This window comes from Phoca vitulina, unplaced genomic scaffold (assembly GCF_004348235.1).
Source record: "Phoca vitulina isolate PV1807 unplaced genomic scaffold, GSC_HSeal_1.0 scaffold3, whole genome shotgun sequence".
In the NCBI taxonomy this organism is placed as follows: Eukaryota; Metazoa; Chordata; class Mammalia; order Carnivora; family Phocidae; genus Phoca; species Phoca vitulina.
In genome coordinates this window covers 84797346-84812203 of record NW_022589706.1, presented here as the reverse complement: position 1 = coordinate 84812203, position 14858 = coordinate 84797346, and the positions used below count along the sequence as shown (strand labels likewise).

Here is a 14858-nt window from a genome sequence, read left to right as displayed (position 1 = left end):
GTAGTTCATGGTATTCTCAAAAATTGCTGCTTTTCTCTAAGGACTAAATTGTGCTTACAAATTGTACCAAAATGATCCATAAACATTGGGGGGTTTTTCCCTGAATAATTAAGAAATCAATGTTATATCCTATGCCAAAGAGAAAAAAATTACAATAACTCTTTCATCCAACCACTTAATTGAAATTAACTGCATAAAAGGAAAACAACATCAACATATGCACTGTTTAAACAAATCAAGAGTCAGATGTTTGTATACAAAATCAACTTTATTATAAATTAAACAAAAAAGTGGCTACTCATAAATACAAATGTTAGCATTCTCTTTCCACTAAAACCAATGAATATACTTTTATTAATTTTTCTTTCTCTCTGCTATAGTCCAAATGATTGACCAGAGGACTTTCAGTCTACAGTGTCCTTCAGTGTCCCTTCTGTATCATCCCTGACTCCTGGAATATCCATGAATGTCCTGAATGATATTATTGCAATATGCCTTTCTATACTGTTTTCTAACTCTAGTTGTTACCAAGAAAGATTATTGGTTTTTTTCATGTGGAGCCACTCTGCTTCTTTATAATTCCAATACTGCTACTACATCCATTACATAGAACAGTGTTTCTCAGAGTCTTCACCTCACCTGTATCATTCCCCTGGCTTGAGTATCAAAATGCAGCTTCCAAGGCCCCAGGCTGCTGAATCGAAATTTCTACCTGCAGAACCCAGTAACCTCCATTTTGACGATGTAAGTAGATGCTCCTCAGCACCATGCTCTAGGACAACATTTAGTGACATGTGCTGCACCAAGCTCATCTGGTCTCCTCATAGTCTATGTCTATGCTCTAGGTTCTTAACCCTTTCTTGCATGATAAAGTTTCTAGATGCTTGGTGATCTTAGTTTTCTTCCTATGGATACTCCATAGTTTATCAAGGTCCCTATTAAATTTGGCACCCAAATTAAACTTGCTCTTATAAAAATGGTTTATTAATGCAGAACATAGAGGGACTGTTACCTTTCTTGGTCTATCTACCACTCATATTAAAGTAATTTAATGCTACCATACTTAGCAATTACATAACTCTGTTGGTTCATAGAATGATTGGAATCATTCTAAATCTAAATTAAAAATCTCAAGTCACAGATTTTTTTATCACTGAACACCTATATTTGTGCCAATTTAAATGCAAATTTTTATATTTATCCCTGTTAGATTTAATTCTGTTAATATGCCATCTTATTAAGATCCTTTTCAAGTTTGGTGTCTTACCTATCCTATAAGTGCATTCATTGGCGGCTTTATTCAGCATGAAATAGCCTCTAATAGAGAGCCATAGTTCTCTGTTTTTTACCCTATTCTATTTAAGGTTTTTATGATTGACTTGGATGAGGATAAGCAGAGCACCTCAGGGGAATATGTGCCAAAGTATTCAAAGGCACAGAGATGCCAATTTTTACAAAAAAGAAAGAAAAAGAAAGGAAGGAAGGAAGGAAAGAAGTTGATTAGAGAATTATTTTATATTTTTAAAAAATATGAAATAGAGTGGAAATTCACATAGTTTTTAATTAAGACAAAATAATTCAGAGAAACGTCTCTCTTTTGGCAGCCACTTAGGATAATTGCCCTGGTTTCTCAGATGTACATGTTTACTTTCCCCTTCCATTAGGAATATTGTGTGGAAAAGTTTGAGAAGGACCTACTTAAGATATCCTGTCTATTTTCATGTCCTCTGCAGAACTGAGAAGTCTGTGTTCATCCAGTCATTTACAAAAATGCTAAATAGGGAAAAGGCACCCTGACACTTTCTCGTGTTATTTAAAGCCATTACTAAACATTTTTGAGAGGAAGCAACCCTTAGTACTCCATCAAGGAAGGACAAATAACAATAGCTAGCTACTATTTGATTTTCAAGCACTCCTTTGATCTATCTGCCTAGTAACCTCCTAAAAAATAAGCCATACTGGTTTATTAAAGCTTCTCCTTAGTTGACATTTGTTGGCTGCTAATGACCGTAGCATTCATTTCTGCATGCTCAAAAACAAGCCTTTTAACAATCTGTTGTCAGTTCTGCATGCATGAATCAAGGTGCCCATAATTTCCAAAACCTACCCTATTCTAATCTTCAAAAATAAAGATGAAAGTTAGTCATTAATGATCTGTGGTATCTCCTATTTGCCATGACTTTTCAAAGACTACTAAACAGTAGCTCTGAGGTTATGGCTGAAAATTCTGTTACCATCATAGTAATTTATCTGGCCTCATTTAAAATATCCTGGAGTTAATTTACTAATCCCTTACCTATCTTGGGCTAAAATTTTCACTTTTCGTAGTTTCTTCTCCATATTCAGTTGGAAAACCCGTTTAGAAAAGAGAAGAAAAAATAGGAGTTGAATGATTCTGCTACTTCTTTGATATACTTTCTCTTATCATCTCTAAACAGTAGACTTATTATTTCCTTTTTCTTTGTAACAACTACAACAACAGAAAAGCATTCCAGTTCCTTCTGGTCAACTTTACCATATTTTTGATCCTCAGTTTATTGGGGGCCCTAGTTTATGGCACTTTCATAATAGATTTGCTACACCTCTACCTTCATCCTTGATTACTCTTCCTTCTTTATATCTTCTACATATATTATTTAAACTTTCAGATGAGTAGACAGCCATTCAACTTTCCTGAGCTGTCTCCTGTTTTATTTAAATTATTTCACAATTATTCAGCTAAAAGTTTTTGGATTTTTAAAATCTCCCTTTGTTAGCCATAATCCCTTTTCGAGACTCAAGTCTGTGGGTCAAAAATTTTTTGCCTTTGGGGCGCCCGAGTGGCTCGGTCGTTATGCGTCTGCCTTCAGCTCAGGCCATGATCCCAGGGTCCTGGGATGGAGCCCCGCATCAGGCTCCCTGCTCAGCGGGAAGCCTGCTTCTCCCTCTGCCACTCCCCCGCTTGTGCTCCCTCTCTCGCTGTCTCTCTTTCTGTCAAATAAATAAATAAAATCTTCAAAAAAAAAAAAATTTTTTTTTGTCTTTGAACTTTTGTAAAATTTTCCCAAAGTCCAGGACACTTGTCTGACTCTAGAGTCCAGGGTTTTCTTTTGTGGCCATCATAAACCATGAGCTTGGAGTTCTCAACATTTTTTATATCATAGCACATCATTTATGATAGTCTCCCATGTGACACACCCTCACCATTTACCCAAGTTTTACAAACCTCAAATATACCTTGTCTGAAAGTAAAACATTGTAATCATATTTAATTGTCACATATATTTGCTATATGTCAGTTCTGATTGCTCTCTACAATGCTGGTAGTGACATTGAGAAACAGGCTCTTGATTACGTAGACTTTCATGCTACTTGCTACATCAACCTTTTCCTCCCACTCAGGAAAGCATACCTGTAAGAACATAGGAGCAATGATACCATCAGATATCATTTGACTACACTCAAGTGTATGTATTTTTAGAAAGTAGCTGATTTACAATTTTAGTTCTTTCACTATTAGTAACACATTACTTAGGATTCACTTCATGGGCCAAGACCATGAAGCTGAAGATGACAGAGATGATTTCTCCCCTCCACACCAGCAGCTAGCTTTTCCTCATTGGTCAAAATTAAATGCAGGCCTCACTTGATTTTGGTTATGAAGGCAGTCAGTAATTTACCTGATCAGGGTGGGCCAAGTCTCCTTTCTTAACAGATAACCCTCCTTTGTACAATCTGGGTGCCACTTGCCTCAGTAGTCCGTAACATTCTCCAGTAGTCATTATTTCTAACCTGGTAGTACTTTGGCAGTCTGTATGAACATTTTAAATATGGCAGTGAATTCCATCATGTCTTTAGAGTAAAAAAATGCAAGTTTTTGCAATCTTTTAATTTAAAATAAGTTGATCCCGACAGAATTTGAAGCTAGACACAAAATTGTCTGTAAAAGGTATTTTTCTAACAAATCTTAACAATGCATACTGAATTTAAAACTGTTAGATGATGAGACAATGCACTCAGTGATGAAAGCACCAAGGACAAACAGGCTGGAAAGGAAAGAGAAGGAAAGGAGAGGAAATTATACATTTGGGCATTTTGGACAGGCCTTCCATCCATGCTGGTCTCCTCCTAATATATAGAGTATGTCTAAACTGGAATTCTTTTTCCTTTTTAATTAAGAGCCATTTGGAATGAACAATTTTTCATTGTCCAGCTCCTTGTATTATAATATCCACAGTATGTTACATTAAAGCCAATCTATTGCTTATGCAAAATATAGGATTTTCTTAGAACTTGCTTCTCAGAGTATTTCAAGACTCCTGACACACCTTAATAAATACGTTCTGTACTCCAATGTCTCCAGTGTAAAGAGAATATAATCTTTAGTAAAGGTGGTGATAAACTTTTTTTTAAAAAAAAACCTAAATTTTATGTACGAAGCCCCTTTCCTATCTGTGTGCCCAACTCCAGTTCAATTTCCCTGATGTTTTTTACCTAGAAAATTTGACCAAGTTAATCGATTGAAACTGCTCTTCAAAATCCTAAAACATCCTTTTCAGATCTAAAAAAGACTTTCAAAGTTCTTCCCTGTAGCCAGGAAATCAAAATATAACATGGCAGAAGACAAACAGCTTAGATGTGGTCCTTTGGCTACCTGAATATCTTCTGACAAAGCAGAAGGGAAAAAAAGAAATGAAGGAAGGAAGGGGGAGGGAGAGAAGGAGAAAAGGAGAGGAAGAGAAGAGTAAATATCACAATATTAGATTGTTTCAAAATGAGCACTTATTTTTTTTTAAAGATCCATACAGTCTATTAGCAAATGTATTAGGATGCAGTGGTTAATATTTTTAGAATTGGCCTTACTATTTTCATGATCCTCTTTTTAAACTTCTTTTTGCTAATACCTATATTTCTAAGGATAAAGGAAAATTTTTTCTTACAATATTAATACAACTCTACAGTCTTGTAATGCATAATGGTACCAAGAGTTGGAGCCCTCCCTCTCCATTGGGTTGGACTTAACCTTAGTGAATGCAAAATTCTGTACTTTCTCACTTTCGCCCACTAGGCAACGGCAATAAATACCCACAGCAAATACCATAAAGCACTTCAAACATGGTGAACATCAAGGCTTAGCTGGTTATACTAATCTTTCTTCACTTCCCAGAAAAACTATCTTTTTAAAATTCAGACTTCACTTTTTTACAACAATTCTCACATCAATTTATTTTTAAGAACTAAAACATTACCCTAAAACATACTATTAACTTATTAAGCACTACCCCAAAAATTATTTCTATGGACATCTTCCACACAACAAAAATCAAGACTATTTGTTTTTTCGGTTCAGAAGTCGCATGGTAGCTTTTAAGTAATCTCTCCACCCAACGTGGGGCTCGAACTTACAACTCCGAGGTCAAGAGTTGCGGGCTCTACTGACTGAGCCAACCAGGTGCCCCTCACTAGGTAATTTTTTTTTAAGCACAGTTAAAAGCACTCCATTTGTGATTTTCATAGAGGATGTGAAAGTCTGAACAAAAGTCATCCAATCAGAGGGTCATCTACATCCTCAGATCCTTAATTGCGTGGAAGAAATTTTGTGGAGTTCACATGTACCTAAGCTGTAAAACCTTAGCAGTAATACTCTGGCCTCGAACCTTCACTTTTAAAAGTCACCTGAGATTCCACACTTGACCTAGAACAAAGCAGCAGTTTTTCTGAATCATCTCTATGCCTTCGCGTCCAAAGTTCCCCTACACTTTGAGACCTGGGGGACAGGGTCTCAAATTGGATATAAGTTTCTTTTGCCAGATCATCTTCCCAGAAGGATTCTGACCTACATTGCAGTTTACAAACTTTGTACAACAGGAAAAAAATCAATGGCAAGACAACAACACAGGCAGTACCGCTCACCACGACAAGAAAAGACACTCGAGAATCACCTTCTTCTTTAACTCTGTCAGTAGAAAAGGTAATACATTGGTCTTTCTGGGGAGGCACTCCTTTCGGACAGACACATGCTATGTATTGCCTACCAGGCTCCAAGCCATCTATGGTTACTTGGCTCTTGCTGGAGTCTGAATTCAGCAGCAGCAGGTCCTTCTCACCATACTTGGAGTACCATACTGTCATCTCAGACTTATGTGTGGTGTTGATGGTGTTCCACATCAAAGTCACACTCTCTTCAGTCTCACCGACTACCCTGAGATTTTCTATCGTGGCATTCTTTTCCATTGGCGTCGCTTGATCCACCGATGCCAACTCTTCTTTTTTACTTGCACTGGCTGAGGGAAGCTTACTTCCACCCATCTCCACCTTTAAATTTCTTTTCCCATCTGGGTGGAGCTGGAGTGACTGCTGGCTGGCCATGGTGGGGCTTGTTGAAATTCTAGTGCTTAGAGTTGTGGCTGAAGAAACGATGGAGGAGAGGAAAGGAGATGAGGAGAAGAAAGCAGTGGAGGGAGGAAATGAAGTAGAAGTAGAAAGAAAAATGGAAGAAGCAGGGGAGGAAGAAGGCCAGGGAGATGACAATGAACCAGGTACGGATGTAGCTCTAGCTCCTGGCTGGACTTCTTCCTCAGGGTGATCTCCAGTTCTTTCAGAGGTATCTGATGATATGGTGGTCGTGACAACACCAACCACTGTCACAGTAACCACAGCTTCTGACATTCCAGCCAAATTTTTGGCCTTACATTTGTAATCCCCAGCATCCTTGTAAGAAATGCCTGTCAAGCTTATTATGGACCATCTGACTCCTTCCCCTGGAGATTCCTGAATTACTGTAAGAAAAAATATATATATACTCTGTGAGGGGAAAAAAAGGAGAAACTCAAGCAACATGCTAACCGATCTGGTTCTACCTGCATCCCTTTCATATAAACCAAGAGGGAAATGGCACACTATCACCAGTCTCTGATAGAAGGTGGTAGTTCTGTATATTGTCTACATGAAGGTCTAGGACATGTCAAGTACCATGAGGTCTGTATGGAGAATGGTATTTTAAAAAGACACAAGGGTATGAATTGGGAGACTTGGTTTTAGTAAACGTTTGTTCACAGGTTAGTATGTAATTTCAGACAAGTCAGTTAGCATCTTTAGGCCTCTGTTTCTGTACTTTTAAAATAAGGGGATAAGACAAAGTGATCTCAAGGATGCCCTCCAGTTTTAACTCACTGTGGTCCCATAAAATGGTTTTTACAAGATCTTAAATATTTCCCCAAATATTTTTTCATTGTAATAAAATGCTATCTATCTACACAGCCAGATGGCATAGCAGATCATTTTCTGGCATAGAGAAGTCATAATTAGTATTCTCAGTCTTTCATTTTATATTTAATCTAGATAAATTAGTAAAACATGGATTCTTTTATTTGTAGAATAATATATAGTTTTTGCAAAATTGGAATTTTACTTTCCTAAACACTAAAACCTAACATATTACCATTCTGTCTTGATTTCTGAAGCTTTCTGTAGAATAATAATGTACTAAGCGGTATCTTAGTATCCCAAAATTTAACTTAATACCATAAGCTGTGGGCCATTTACTATCTACTTATAAGAATATTAGGGCTTAACTATTTCTTATTCCATCAGGTTTCATTATTTTTACTTTGATTTACATTTAATTTTAAGGAGTTTTTAAAATATGTATCACTTTAATTCATCAGAATATCACTATTGAAACTAAGGCCAAAACATTGAGTTGGTCATAGTAGGATCTAAAAAGTCTATGTAACCAATATTTCTAAAAATTATACTTTTTGCTTCATGATAAGGTTTGCATGTAATTTATTATTTAAATGATCATTCAAAAATGAGAAACCTGTATGAAAATCTTTTCTAAGAAAACTGTAATAGTTACACATTTTAAAGTGAGCCATATCCAAGATGATGCAGCAAGACAAAGGGCCTTACTTGCAATCATCCAGCCACTGGATCATGTTGTTTTCTATCTAAAAAAAAATCAGATTGTCTAATTTCATCTATGTAGTTAGATATACTGAGGAAAATATTAACCAATAAAACGAACCTTTCAAATTCCTTTCATCCAACAATCTTGGCATATTTTATTAGAATTAACTAGCCAATTTTGGGGGCGCCTGGGTGGCTCAGTCGGTTAAGCGTCTGCCTTCAGCTCACACCATGATCTCAGGGTCCTGGGATCTAGCCTGCATCGGGCTCCCTGCTCTGCGGGGAGTCTGCCTCTCCCTCTGCCCCTCCCCGTGCCTGTGCTCTGCCTGTCTCTCAGATAAATAAATAAAATCTTTAAAGACAGGAAAAAAGAAAATACCTGTATAATTAACTGGCGAGCTGTCGGATCTGGTCCAGGTGAGCTGTGGGGTAGGGTAGCCAGAAGTGTCACACCGCAGCAGAACATTACTGCCCAGAGCAGACGTGATCTGGGTGGCCGAGGTCATAACAGACGGCTTCACACACTGCTCCAGCTCAGCCCGCTGAAACAAAATCCCTGTCAGGCGCTCAGGCTCACTACAGATCATCAGTGGATCGAGAAGCACTACAGCAGGGTCTGCAACTTTTGACAGCTCGATCATTTTGGAAATGTGACAGTCACAGAACCAAGGGTTGTCCTGCAGACCTAAACCAGAAGGGAGGAAAAGATTGATAAAGGTTATTCTGTTGACTTCTGCTTACATCACAGCCTCTTGGGCAAGCAGGGGTCTGCACTGTCTCCCTAAAAAGCAGAAGTGCTTTGAGAGATGAAATGGAATCACCTCCCTGTCAGTTTTGCCCTGCAGTTTGGCTACCTGAATGAACAGAGCCTGTCAGGTCAGGTCATTAGTGATCATAGCTAACATTTACTGAGCATTTACTCTGGACAAGGCTCTGTTCTAAGCACTTATCTGTATTGTTTCATTTAATCCCAAAAGATGAGGAAGAGGATTACTACTCCCATTTTAAAAATGAAGAAGCTGAGGTACAGAGAAATCAAATGATTTGAGCAGGGCCATATAGCTTAATCAGCATCCAAGCCAAGGTTTTAATCCAAGTACCACCGAACACTAGAAATACAGGGCTAGAGATAGTTCTAGGGTGCTAGGAAAGTACTAATATTATTGTAGATATTGGAGGGTGTAGAGAGGCACCTAATTCAGCCCACACTATGTCATGGTTTTGTGTGATTTGAAGACCTGTGAAGGTAGTACAAGTTCTGTGTAGCAGAAGTATAGAGTGAGAAGCACGCAATGTCGGGAGATAAGACTGGAAACGGGCAGAGGCTGGAACAGAGCTTGGCATGAATGTCATGCGTGGTGGCCAAGAAGGTGCACTGCTCAAATCCCCTTCACGAGAGAATCAGCAGCAAGGAATACAGTTAGCTGACAGCCTCCAATTGGAGGACTGCCTCCCTCAGCTTTCGAACTGTTAGCAGAAGTGCGTTGGCCTTCAAGGGGACCGTCAGTGAGAGCTTTCAAGGAAAGTGAGGAAAATGTAACTATTGGAAACTAGAGGAAAGGAGACCTTTGATGGAGTAGCAGAAAGTTGAGAAACACTGTCACCTGTGGTTAACATGGAAAGTATAAAGTGCACTCAATGAAACGAATGTTCTCGCTAAGGATATTTCCACACCAAGTGCTGAGAGTGCTACCTGGCGTCTTCTTGCTGCTCACGGTAAAATGGGAAAGGACAGACAGCAGGTAAGGAAGAACCGTTAAAGAGAAAGGAGCTGAAACTTGCTGGGTTCAATAATAAAACTGAACATAGTAAAGTAAAAAAAAAAAAAAAAACAGCCTCCTTCTTACTCCTGGCCTCTCCAAAGTTCTCAAACTAAGAAAGGCCTTCTGAGCAAAAATCAGATCCAGGGAGGGTGAAACTATAAAATTATTTGCTAAGACCCCAGAAAGATCTAAGACGGTGCTTCAGAGCCCTTGGCAGACAAAAGTCTCTAAGGATGTTAAGTGTGATGATGTCCCACAGCAGCCTCACATAAAGCCCAAGGCTGCAGGGGCTTTATCTCAAAAAGGTTTGTGGTTGTGGCTTTTTACCAGTAGAGTAGATTATACATTGATTAATAAGGAGAAAAGACAGAACTGCCATTTTTAAAAATGCTGACCATGTTGGAAGATTTAAACGTTCATTCGTAAGTTCTTTTTACATCTATTTTTGTTTATATTTATGTCTATTTTTATCATAATAGCACTTCATGATTGGTTCATATTTTTCTTCCAGTATTGGTAAAAACTCAGTGTTTTTTTTTTATCTTCTATCTTAGAAATTTCATTTATGGGTGAATTACCTTGAACTTCTTCCTCTTACATTTAGTCCTGTGAATCTATGACCAGTCTCTAATATCCAACTTGCCAGCAAACATCAAATTCATTCTGTCATGTAATAATTACTATGTGAGTAAATGTTATGCTCTCAAAACACTTGTTATGCTAGATTTTTTCTTTATAAAATAATAACAAAACAAGTTGACAGTTATTGATTGCTTCCTATGTGGCAAATATTGTACCCTGTCAGGAATTGTAAAGGGTCTGAGTTTTATCCTACTTTAGATGGCCAACACCTCCCAGTTGGCAGAAGACGCAAGTTTTATCCTACTTTAGATGGCCAACACCTCTCAGTTGGTCAGAGACGGAGGATAGTTTACAGCTCTGGAGGAAGACATTATCTTCATTATACTGGGCAGTAAACATGCCTACCCTTTCTCTGGAGGGAGACATACCTTTACCTTCCAAAGCAGTTCTGTACACAAACATCCTTAAAAAGATAGTTGAGGACAAAAGACAGTCAGTGACAGCATCTGGCTCAGAAGACTTGCAGAAATGTGAGAGGCCTTGGAAAATTATCTTCCAACAGTGCTAAGCATGCTAAAGGATTTGTCTACCTCAATCCTGACAATAGCTGAGGTAGATAACATTAGTACCATCCTCATTTTAAAGAGGAGAAAGCCAACACTCAGAGAGGTTAAGGGATCTGCCTGTGGTCATACAACTGGATATAGTCAGGATTTGAACCTTGGTATCCTGATTTTAAAGCTTTCATTCTCAAACTCTATCTGTCTTACCTGACCTCAGGAAGTTAGTATGATTCTTTTGAGTTTCACATCAGAGAGGACACTAAAGCACAAAGAGATTATTGCCTTGATTCTGTAAGTAGCTTAGAATCCTAAGTCCCAGATGTTTCAGCCTCCTAATCTAATATTCCTTCCACCATAACTCATTTCGTCACCTCAAAACATCTAGAGCCATGGGTGGCAGCTGTAAGTGCTATTATCTATAAACACATGTCAAAGCAGTGATGTCTGGAGCACAAATGTCTACATAGGGAAAGATCCAAGAACTGTAACATTAACAGTTTTATTCATGCTTTGAAACTATCATAAACATGTGTTAATGGTGAAATAAAATTTTTTTTAAAGATTTATTTACTTATTTGAGAGAGAAAGAAAGAGAGCACGCGTGCACACGTGAGCAGGGAAAGGGGCCAAGGGAGAGGGAGAGAGAGAATCTCAAGCAGACTCTCTGCGAGCATGGAGCCCAATGCAGGGGCTCCATCTTACAACCCTGATATCATGACCTGAGCTGAAATCAAGAGTCGGACACTTAACTGACTGAGCCACCCAGGCGCCCCTGAAACAAAATTCTTTTAAAAATTAATCCAGGGCACCTGGGTGGCTCAGTTGTTAAGTGTCTGCCTTCGGCTCAGGTCATGATCCCAGGGTCCTGGGATCGAGCCCCACCTCGGGCTCCCTGCTCCCTGGGAAGCCTGCTTCTCCCTCTCCCACTCCCCCTGCTTGTGTTCCCTCTCTCACTATGTCTCTCTCTGTCAAATAAAATAAAATAAAAAAGTCAAATAAAATAAAATCTTTGGGAAAAAAATATATAAAATAATAAATAAAATAAATAATAAAAATAAAAATCCAACTGGCTCTGTCTTAAAGTTACATAAAACAGGAAAATATTTTTAATTTAATTTAATTTATTCTAGCTTTGAAATATCAAGGTCAAAGGCACAACTTTTAAAACCCGAATAATAATAGTGACCTGAGTGTTGAACCCATTCATCAAGTGTTTTGTTTTGTTTTGTTTTCCTTTTGGGGACAGAGGTACAAAAACTCCCTGAAGTTAAACTGTTATTTGTACTGCATTCCTTCAAGGCAACATACCAACCACAATCACAGTAATTTGCACTAAAATTTAGGTCATCTAACTATTCTTGGATAGGGGCAAATCAACTTTGCCTTATTCCTTTTCTAAAAGGATAATGTTTTCCATGCATCACAGTAGTTGAATTAAATGTGCTATTTTTTGGTGAAAAGTCAGCAATAAATTTCTGTTCAAAAGTAATTCTGCAGACTATAAGCTCTTGAAAGCAAAAACCATGCCTTAGTCAGTTTTGTGGTGGCAGTGGCATTTAACAAATCGGGGGAAAGTAAGGTCTTTTCGACAAATGGTGGGGGAACAACTGGACATCTGCATGGAAAAAACCTCAACCCCTACCTCACACTATACTCAAAAACTGTTTTGAGATGGACCACAGTCATAAGCATAAAAGCTAAGAATATTAAAGCCAGAAATTGAATATAAAAGTTAAAACTATAAGGAAAATAGAATCTCTGTGACTTGTAGGCAGGCAAATATTTCTTAGATGAGACACACAAAGCACTAACTATAAAAGAAAAAAACTGATAAATCAGATGTCATTAAAATTTAAAACTTTTGGGGCGCCTGGGTGGCTCAGTCGTTAAGCGTCTGCCTTCAGCTCAGGTCATGATCCCAGGGTCCTGATATCGAGTCCCGCATCGGGCTCCCTGTTCAGCGGGGGGCCTGCTTCTCCCTCTCCCACTCCCCTGCTTGTGTTCCCTCTCTCACTGTGTCTCTCTGTCAAATTAAAAAAGAAAAAAAGATTAAAAATAAAATAAAATAAAATTTAAAACTTTCTTACCAAAGACACCATGAAGAAAATGAATAAATCACAGATTTGGAGAAAATATCAATAACACATGTAACTAACAAAAGGCTTGTATTTAATAATTAAAAAAAATTTTTTTTAGTTATATATTGGCATAAAGGAATATAGCAATGACCAATAAGCCAATGAAAGCATGGTCAACACCATTAGTCTTCAGGGAAATGCAAATTAAAATCACGATGTCAAATCACTCCCTGACCCATCACCCCCAGGAAAGGCTGAAGTGAGAAAAATCTGACAACATCAAGTGTTGGTAAGGATATGGAGCAAGTAGACTGTTGTACAGTACTAGTGGGAGTGTACAATGGTACAACATCTTTGGAAAATTGGCAGTTTCTTAAAAAGATATATAGCCATCCTGTGACCTAGCAATTTGAAGACTAGGAATTTATCCAAGAGAAATGAAAATATGTGCTACAAAAAGCTTTGCACAAGAATGTTAATAGCAGCTTAATTCATAATAGCTAAAGACTGGTAACAGCCCATGTGTCCAAAAACAGGAGAAAGGATGAACAATTCATATATTCATAAAACTGAAAATGATTCAGCAGAAGGAACTACCCATACAGGCAGTGACGTGGATGAATCTCAAAAACAATAATGCTAAATGAAAGAAGCCAGGCACAAGGGCCATCTTACATGATTCCATTTACATAAAATTCTAGGGCAGACAAAATTAACCTATTGCAATGAAATAAAAACAGTGGTTGCTTGAAATGGAGGACATTGATTGAGAAGAGGAGCAGGGGAACTTCCCAGTGTGATGAAATTATTCCATATCTTAATGAGGGTGTGGGTTTCGTGGGGGTATTTCATTTATCATCATTTACTAAGCTGTACACTTAAGATCCACGTGTGCAAATTATACCTCAACTCCTCAATTTAGAAAAGGCTTTAAAAACAAAAGAATGATATCTCTGGAGATGGACTGAACTTGAAGCTTGACTCTGCGTCTTCACCAGCTGTACAAAGCAGGTAATAATCACAGACCCAATTTACGGCATTGTCCTGAAGGCTGAGATACTGCCAGGGAGTCCCCAAAAGAGCACCTGGCAAGGAGTTAACTATGTGGATTTATCTCCTCTGTGCCTCGAAAAGAACAGGCATATCAACAGGGATTGAGGAGTGTTTTTGAATTAAATGAATGCCATTTTAGAAAAATTTTGTGGGAATACTCGTGTGGCTACTGCCCTTCAGGTAAACTTTATTCTGAACAGGAAAAGAACTCATGTTTGCAATTGAGCAAATTCGAGTACCAGTAAAAAGCCCCCCAAAAAGCATTTTATGTCCTCTCCTCCTGCATGCTTTTTCCAAGACAAAGAGTATTGGGCCTTACAGAGTCTGCCTGTGTAAATATTTGTGTATCCCTGAGGAAGAGGCCATGGAAATTTACCTGTATTGCAAATAAAAAATCCAGTCTAGTTTCACAGTTCATTTAAATGTTTACTTGCAGGACACTAGTTTATGTTTGTATAATACATTAGAGGACAATTTTATTAAGTTGATATTTTTACTCATGTAGAAAAGAGGAGTAATGGAAAAGCCTCTTCCTAATTGTTTTTTTTAAAATAAAGACATGACTTAAAGAGATCAGTAATGCATATATGAAGAAGAGAACTCTGGTATTATTACATACAATACCTTGCATGACAAAGGAATGGGGAACAGCAAGAGCTGTGGAGCCAAACCACCTGTATTCATACCCCAGCTCCATCACTGTGTGATGGGTACATTTGGACACGTGGCTTAACGTGTATCTCAATTCTTCTTTTATAAAATGGGGATGAAATGGTACTTACCACAGGGTTAACATGAGACCGGAAAAAGTTATATCTATAAAGTATAAGAACTGGGTTTGGCCCTGAGCTCCATTAATATTAGCTATTACTATTGTTACAAACAGAACTTCCATCTGCTAACAGTAATAAACACAAGACACTAACAAA

General features: G+C 38.0%; 1 protein-coding gene across 1 annotated transcript in view; it reads right to left on the bottom strand.

Annotated features, from left to right (window-relative positions):
* Positions 1-5427: 5427 nt before the first annotated feature.
* LRIT3 (leucine rich repeat, Ig-like and transmembrane domains 3) overlaps positions 5428-14858 on the bottom strand; it is a 15900-nt gene continuing 6469 nt past the window's right edge. The window contains exons 3-4 of the mRNA XM_032401004.1: positions 8270-8575; positions 5428-6758 (exon numbers count right to left, since the gene is read on the bottom strand). Coding sequence (XP_032256895.1) covers positions 5611-6758; positions 8270-8575 — 1454 coding nt within the window. The 3' untranslated portion in view covers positions 5428-5610. The remainder of the gene's footprint in view (positions 6759-8269; positions 8576-14858) is intronic.